We start from the raw sequence: 8180 nt of genomic DNA, 5'->3' as shown, positions 1-8180 counted from the left end.
GAACTTGTGATATGCGAGGACTTACAATGAACCCCGCCAATATATATATATATATATATATATATATATGACACGTCAACAACAAATTTTCATCATCCGACACGAATTTCGAGACATGACACAAATCTTGAGATAATCTTTTAATCAAGAAACAATCAAACTTTAATTAAGGCTCATCCAAAGCTTTGATTTTGGCAAACTTATAATCAAAGTGACATGTTTGATGAGACAGACTCAATCATATTAAAATTAATCCAATCAAAGTCAATTCAAGCTCAGATAAGTCATTAAACAACTTTTGGAAGTTCTTCGGACATATTTATAAGGTCAAACGAATGTTGAATCTAGCAAGACTATAGTTAAATTAAGCGTCTCAACAAGACAAATCCAAGAAGTCAAAGATTGCTCAATTTAGACATCATTAAGACACACAAATGTCTCTCAAACGTTGTCTGATTGAAATAAGCTTTCTGGACTGTCTGATTAAAGTGATTCATATTCTTATATTAATTGCATCAGAATACTATAAATAAATCCTCAATCCTCTCATAAGGGGGGAGGAGAGTTTGTGACTTGAGAAAAAACTTGAAACTTTGAGAATGAGCTTAAGTCCAGCTCCACTTCTGCCACCGTCGATCGCCATTAACCACCTTTGATCGCCATCAATTATCGCATGCCACTATTGACCAGCACCAACCGTCGTCAACCACCACCTGCTATCCTCTACTGATCAATATTAGTTGTCGCCCACTTTTTACAACGAGTTCATTTGCACCTTGAAGTTGTAATTAAGAAAACTTTGTAACATTTTCCCACATGTGGGATAATGAAGTCTCTGTAATCATCAACTTACAGTGAATTTTTATAATTGGGTCAGACCCTATGATATTTCCCTTTTACGCGTTTTCCACGTAAGAACTTCTGGTGTCACTACTGGTTGTTGTTTTTTTTATCTAAGTGTGTCTTGAATTCTCGTGCATCGCTAAGCCGATAATTCATTACTCTACCATCGTGAATTTTCTAGCACGCATCAATATATATTAGCATAATTTGGATATTAATTTGTTATACATAAAAATAGTGTACATTCAAAAATAGATTTTTTAAAATATTAGGGAAGACCAAATGTTAGATGTGTCTTCCAGGCCTAATAAATCAAGCCAATTATCGCCCACCTGAGGCTTGGGAGCAAGTAGATTGTATTTGTCAATCACATTCATCAATGTTATAATTATAAGACTTGCCTCTCAAAAGGATCTGGTGAGCTCCTATAATGAGCTCATCGCTATTCAAGAGACCTCCTCCTCATGAGGTCGCTGATACTCAACGAGTCCATCCATCGAGCTCGCCTGCATTTATCGAGCTACACTTATAAGTTCATTGAGCGATCCCTCAAAAGTTACCTACACAACAGAAGGAAATCATTTTAGACCCATCATTATCTATGTTCATTTATGAGTCTTTTGACACCCATAATAATATCTTATCAAATACAAATCTCAACAGGCCTCATATAATATGATCGACAAATTACTTTTTATTCTTCTAATATTCTGTAGCCCTGTAAGGGCAAGAACATAGGGAGTGATCTAGAAGAAAATATATGGATCAACGGGAGTGAGACTTCACTCACCTCACAAGATCTATCATAAATTATATGGGTTCATGAACTATACGAGACCTTATATCCTAAAGATTCAACAAATAGTAAAATTAAATTATTAAATATATGAATATATAATAATTTTCTACATACTTGTTAAGCTGTTTATATATAATCAACATAATAAATATCATAAATAAAAAAAATTACCGCAATCAAATATTTTTATGTTAGCACGAGATTATTTTTTATTTCATAAATCAGGACCAATAATTTGAGTCTGAGGAAACAAAAAATTAATTGAATTAATTTACCTTTTAAAATTTAATTTTAATGCAATAATTATGATTATGAGATGAGCATGCAATTTTGTTATAAGTAATGAATTTGATTATTGTTTTAAGGCGATTTACATACCTAACACCGAATTCTGATCTATTTACACATCCTAACCTAAACTTTACTTTATTACATTTCTACCGGCCAAATGTTTCATATCACATAAAAAATACCACTATTTTAACTCGATCTTCCATACATGCAAAGAGCAAAGTATCAAACATGTTTCTTGACTATTTATATGGGTCATTTCAGTCCCGTTGTTTATAAAAAGTGTGAAATTGGCCCCCAAATTTATTAAATTGGGGCTCAAATATTTCTCCATATGAATTATTTTTGCTTCAATTTAAAGAGTCTAGAAACTAATTTGACACATCTATAAACTCTGGCACTAAAATGACCACATATAAATAGTTTTGGACACTTTCTGGCACTTTTATCTATATGTAAAAAGTTAAGTTTAGGTTTTAGACATGTAAATATGAGTAATATGTATGTAAATTTTTCTTTTTTTAATCATGTATAAGAAGATAAATTTACATCAAATCATATGTAAAGCTTAAAATTATCCTTTATTAGAAATTAAGAGAGACATGGATTCATGAGACTGAGCAAAAATAGTTTGCTCTTCTGTTGTTCCCACCCAAACACAAGTGGGCTCGAAACTATGACTTTGAGCTGATTAAATTTGGCCATAGATTAGCTTAGTTATCTCAGTTTAATCCACATGATTCATTAGCTTTAATTCAGGTCACAAATCAATAAAATTTTGATTAAATTATACATATAATAATACACTAATAAATACAATAATTCATGTATATAAAATTAATTTATAGATGCATAAACAAATCAATTCAAAAACAAACAAACAAACAAAAAAAAAAGCAAAAAGAAGCAAAATACTTTTAGTTTTTAAGGAGACAGCTGCATGTATTTAAAAATTAATTTCTTTATCTTTTTATAACATTTAATTTGTACCTTTAATAGAAGAGACAAAATTATCAAAATACATTAATTAAATTGTGAGCATTTTTAAGTTTATTCGTATTTGTATATTTCATGTATATTGTACCTGATGCCAAGAAGCTACTGAACCTTTATTAGAAATTAAGAGAGACATTGATTCATGAGACTGAGCAAAAATAGTTTGATCTTATGTTGTTCCCACCCAAACACAAGATGGGCTCGAAACTATGACTTTGAGCTGATTAAATTTGGCCATAGATTAGCTTAGTTATCTCAGTTTAATCCACATGATTCATTAGCTTTAATTCAGGTCACAAATCAATAAAATTTTGATTAAATTATACATATAATAATACACTAATAAATACAATAATTCATGTATATAAAATTAATTTATAGATGCATAAACAAATCAATTCAAAAACAAACAAACAAACAAAAAAAAAAGCAAAAAGAAGCAAAATACTTTTAGTTTTTAAGGAGACAGCTGCATGTATTTAAAAATTAATTTCTTTATCTTTTTATAACATTTAATTTGTACCTTTAATAGAAGAGACAAAATTATCAAAATACATTAATTAAATTGTGAGCATTTTTAAGTTTATTCGTATTTGTATATTTCATGTATATTGTACCTGATGCCAAGAAGCTACTGACCAAGAAAAGAACCCAAAAAAACAGCTTTCATTCCAAGCTCCCTGCAAATTTCCCAGTTCAGTTGTTAATTCATCTGATCTGTTCAAAGATAATAGTAACAACAAAGATTAAGTTAGATATCAAAATTACAACAATAAGGGTGTGTTTGGAGTGGTGGTACAGTGACGATTTAGTACCGCACTGCAGTTTTTTTTGTTTGACAAAATTGTATTTTGTCTGTGTTCTCAAAAAGTTGCAGCTAATAGCTGCGTTTTCTTACCATACCTGACTACCTTCGTCAGATGCTTGAAAGTTGCGGTCTGATGTTTTCAAAAGAAAAAAAAGTGTTGTTCCCACCCAAACACAAGATGGGCTCGAAACTATGACTTTGAGCTGATTAAATTTGGCCATAGATTAGCTTAGTTATCTCAGTTTAATCCACATGATTCATTAGCTTTAATTCAGTTCACAAATCAATAAAATTTTGATTAAATTATACATATAATAATACACTAATAAATACAATAATTCACATATATAAAATTAATTTATAGATGCATAAACAAATCAATTCAAAAACAAACAAACAAACAAAAAAAAAAGCAAAAAGAAGCAAAATACTTTTAGTTTTTAAGGAGACAGCTGCATGTATTTAAAAATTAATTTCTTTATCTTTTTATAACATTTAATTTGTACCTTTAATAGAAGAGACAAAATTATCAAAATACATTAATTAAATTGTGAGCATTTTTAGGTTTATTCGTATTTGTATATTTCATGTATATTGTACCTGATGCCAAGAAGCTACTGACCAAGAAAAGAACCCAAAAAAACAGCTTTCATTCCAAGCTCCCTGCAAATTTCCCAGTTCAGTTGTTAATTCATCTGATCTGTTCAAAGATAATAGTAACAACAAAGATTAAGTTAGATATCAAAATTACAACAATAAGGGTGTGTTTGGAGTGGTGGTACAGTGACGATTTAGTACCGCACTGCAGTTTTTTTTGTTTGACAAAATTGTATTTTGTCTGTGTTCTCAAAAAGTTGCAGCTAATAGCTGCGTTTTCTTACCATACCTGACTACCTACGACAGATGCTTGAAAGTTGCGGTCTGATTTTTTCAAAAGAAAAAAAAGATTGTAATAGCCATCGCAGCTTTTTAGACATCAGCTTCCTCCCTCTTCAACAATTTCACAGTTGTTTCTTCAAACAATTACAGTTACCTTAAAGAGACCCTAAGTTGACAAAATTCAATACTGCTCTTACTAGGATGTCAAAATGGTGTCTGCAAGCCAAAATTCCATGTGAAAAACTAGAGTTCCCGGCACAAGCTGCCTCCAGAAATCTGAATTACACGGAACAAGGTGAAGCTATAAATTTTTTTCACATTTCAATGAGAAAAAATTGCAAAGTTATTACCTCAACAGTTTGACTCAATGTCAGCTAGGATCTAACCTTCAACTCCAGCTTCATCTAGGACATTTCCTCCACCTCAAAATTTTAAATGATACAATATGACTATGCATGGGCCATTGAGATGAAAAGCTGATTTGTCTATTGTGGAGAGCATAAAGCAAGGAGGCAATAAATTTATCTCTAACACTAGCATTCTACTGGATTTTCCTTGACAATCCTGAAGCATCTGGGCAATCTAGCAAGTAGCAATAACCCAAAAATAACGGGGGAAATTGACATAAGTAGCACACGATTCTCACGTATTTACATGTATCATATCAATTTTTCATATTTACATACATAGCAATTGGTGCTTTAAACCTATAAATGAAAATGAATTTTCACTTTTAAAAGGTGATAATAGTACTATTTTTTATGTGACAGTAAAAAATTGAGTGCTATGTGTATAAATATGAAAGTCTAGGTGTAGATATGTAAATACATGAGAATTGCGTGCATGTAAATGCCCAAAATAACTTTGCAGAATTTATGGGTTCAGCATTCGACGCCTCTTCTTCGTTTCAAAAATGACCATATAACCCAATCCATCAGTCCAAACAAAGCAAATCAACAAAGTTGCAAATACCTTATATCAATAAAGACACATTCACCTCCCAATCCTATTAGAATTTCAATTCTTCAAAGATTTACAAAATGAATTAAGTGTTTGTCATCACCAAAGGATTTTAGTTGCTTGTCCATGCCTTTCATAGCTACAATAATCTTATCCATACAAGGGTGAGATCGGTCTCCAGCAACAAACTCACAAGCCACACCATCAACCTCGATCATACTACATCCAGGCACTTTCCTAACCTTATTTTCCTCCATCACTCTCCTCACGTTCTTCACTTCTTCCCACCGAAAAGAAGATGCATACATATTCGAAAGTAGCACATGAACACCGCTATGATCGAGCCCCAATTCCATTAGGCTCTCAACAATCTCCTTTCCCACCTCCACCTCCCCAAGAACTCTGCAAGCATTGAGCAAGGCACCCAACACATAAGAATCAGGCTCCATTGACATCTCCCTTATCAACCTTCGTGCATCATCAATCAATCCAGCCCTGGCTAGAAGATCCACCAAGCAACCATAGTGCTCCACTCCTGGTTCAATTCCATAAACCCTGCTCATTCTTTCAAAGAAATGCCTCCCCAACTCAACTAAACCTAGCCTGCCGCAGGCGCTCAAGATGCATATAAATGTCACTGCGTTAGGCTTCACTCCCTCGGCTTCCATCCGAGCAAACATCTCAATCGCCTTCTCACTCAGACCATGATTTGAAAGCCCTGATATCATCGCTGTATAAGCAAAGACATCCCTTTCAGTCATTTCACCGAACACTCGATCAGCGTTATCGATGCATCCACATTTAGCATACATGTCTATCAGTGCAGTCCCTAGAATCCTATCCAATTCCATTCCATTCCTTTCCACAAAAGCATGAATCCACTTGCCCTGATCCAAAGCACCAAGAAAACCACAAGCTGAGAGAGCTCCCACAAGTCCAGCATGGTTAGGCTCCAGCCCCGCAACCTGCATCTCATTGAACGCATCCAAAGCCTCATGAAACATCCCAATGGCTGCATAAGCAGTTATCATGGTGCTCCATGAAACAGCATTCCTCTCAGGCATCACATCAAACAGCCCCCTCGCAACACCAATCTGTCCAGCCTTTACGTATCCATTAACCATGGCACTCCAAGTGACGACATCTGGGTGGTGGCACACGTCGAACAGCTTCTGCGCGTCGCCGATGCGGCCACAGGTAGCGTATAAATGAAGAAGACCATTCATTACGAAATCGTAGTCAGCCCACCCCAACTTCTCGATCTGGGCGTGAATTTGTTGACCGACGAAGAGAGAGGAGATGGAGATGCAAGAGCGAAGGAGAAAGGAGAAGGTGTAGTTGTTGGGGAGGCGGACGGCTGCGAGCATTTGCGAGAAGAGGGAGAGTGCGATAAGGGGTTGGTTGCGGCCGGTGCAGGCACCGATAAGGGTGTTCCAGAGGAACGTGGAGGGAGAATGGGGGAGGTGGCGGAAAAGGAGGAGGGCGTGGTTGAGGTCGACGGCGCTGAAGGAGGAGATAAGTTTTCCGGTGGCGAAGGGATCGAAGATTCCGCCGGAGATGAGGAGGTGGGCGTGTATTTGCTTGAGTTCGCCGGAGGAGCGGTGAAGGCGATTGAGACATGTTCCTAGGAGGACTAGGCTTTTCCTGTCGGATCTTAATCGCGGGGACATTAGCCGTTAGAAGATAAGCGAACGTAAACTTCGAGAGTTCGTTCAACGTTAAGTTTCTTCAAATCAGCTTTTTTAAAAAAGTATTACCATGAGAAATCAAGCAAAAAGATCCATATAAATCATTTATATAATTACTAAAATATAATTACTTTTACTCTAAATTGGCATTAAAGTGCATTTTTTTTAATCTGTGATTAAAGCAAAGGCATTCCCTTCTTATGATTCATATTGCTGGTTTGATATAAATGGGGTCGTAACAAAGCAAGGCATGTTCTGGTTTGGACTTGGTGCGATCATATTATTAGTTATTTATATCCAACTCGAACTTGAGCCCTTCGCTGAAATCAAAGCTCGAAAAATGATCAATTTAGTTGATGACTCATCTAACGTCTCTCTCTCTCTCTCTCTCTCTCTCTCTATCTATATATATATATATATATATATATATAATTTGACCAGCTATTAATCCAGAGACACTGAAAATTGACCAGCTAGATAAGAGGAATCCAGAGATACTGAAATTGATTCAATATGGGTTGAATTAAGCCTGTATCAAGCTATTAAACCACTTTTGAAGAATTCAAGCGGTTAGTTGGAGGGTCAAATAGGCTTCAAATTGGACGTAAATATGGTCAAATTGAGTATCTTGATAAAAGAAATCCAATGAGTCCTAGATCACCTAATACTAAGGTCATCACATCATCTGAAAACTTTTTATGATTAGAAGAATTAACGTGGGTCATTCGATCGGGTGGTTTTGGTCGTTATTTGCTAAATGACAAAAATTTCCCTTATTATGGGTCTATAAATAAATCTCTTCTTTTCACTTGAGAGGGGAAGGAGAAGGAGTATTTTTAATATTGTTTAAGTCTGAAGTCACAACGATATCTCTCGACATCCGTAGTCGTCGGCCATTATCGATGACCATCGACCC

At 35.0% G+C, this 8180-nt stretch overlaps 1 protein-coding gene across 1 annotated transcript; it reads right to left on the bottom strand.

Annotated features, from left to right (window-relative positions):
* Positions 1–5539: 5539 nt before the first annotated feature.
* LOC110019510 (pentatricopeptide repeat-containing protein At5g66520-like) lies at positions 5540–7305 on the bottom strand. The gene has a single exon (XM_020717188.1). It carries the CDS (start codon positions 7244–7246, stop codon positions 5642–5644), a length of 1605 nt encoding a protein of 534 aa, XP_020572847.1. The 5' UTR covers positions 7247–7305; the 3' UTR covers positions 5540–5641.
* Positions 7306–8180: the final 875 nt, after the last annotated feature.

The sequence above is a fragment of the Phalaenopsis equestris genome, unplaced genomic scaffold (assembly GCF_001263595.1).
Source record: "Phalaenopsis equestris unplaced genomic scaffold, ASM126359v1 Scaffold000060, whole genome shotgun sequence".
NCBI classification, from domain to species: domain Eukaryota; kingdom Viridiplantae; phylum Streptophyta; class Magnoliopsida; order Asparagales; family Orchidaceae; genus Phalaenopsis; species Phalaenopsis equestris.
The sequence above is the reverse complement of the archived record's forward strand: the minus strand, read 5'-3'. Positions and strand labels throughout refer to the sequence as shown.

Coding starts and splice junctions, on each gene's coding strand:
- LOC110019510 (XM_020717188.1), bottom strand. CDS start 7,246: ATGTCCCCGCGATTAAGATCCGACAGGAAAAGCCTAGTCCTCCTAGGA.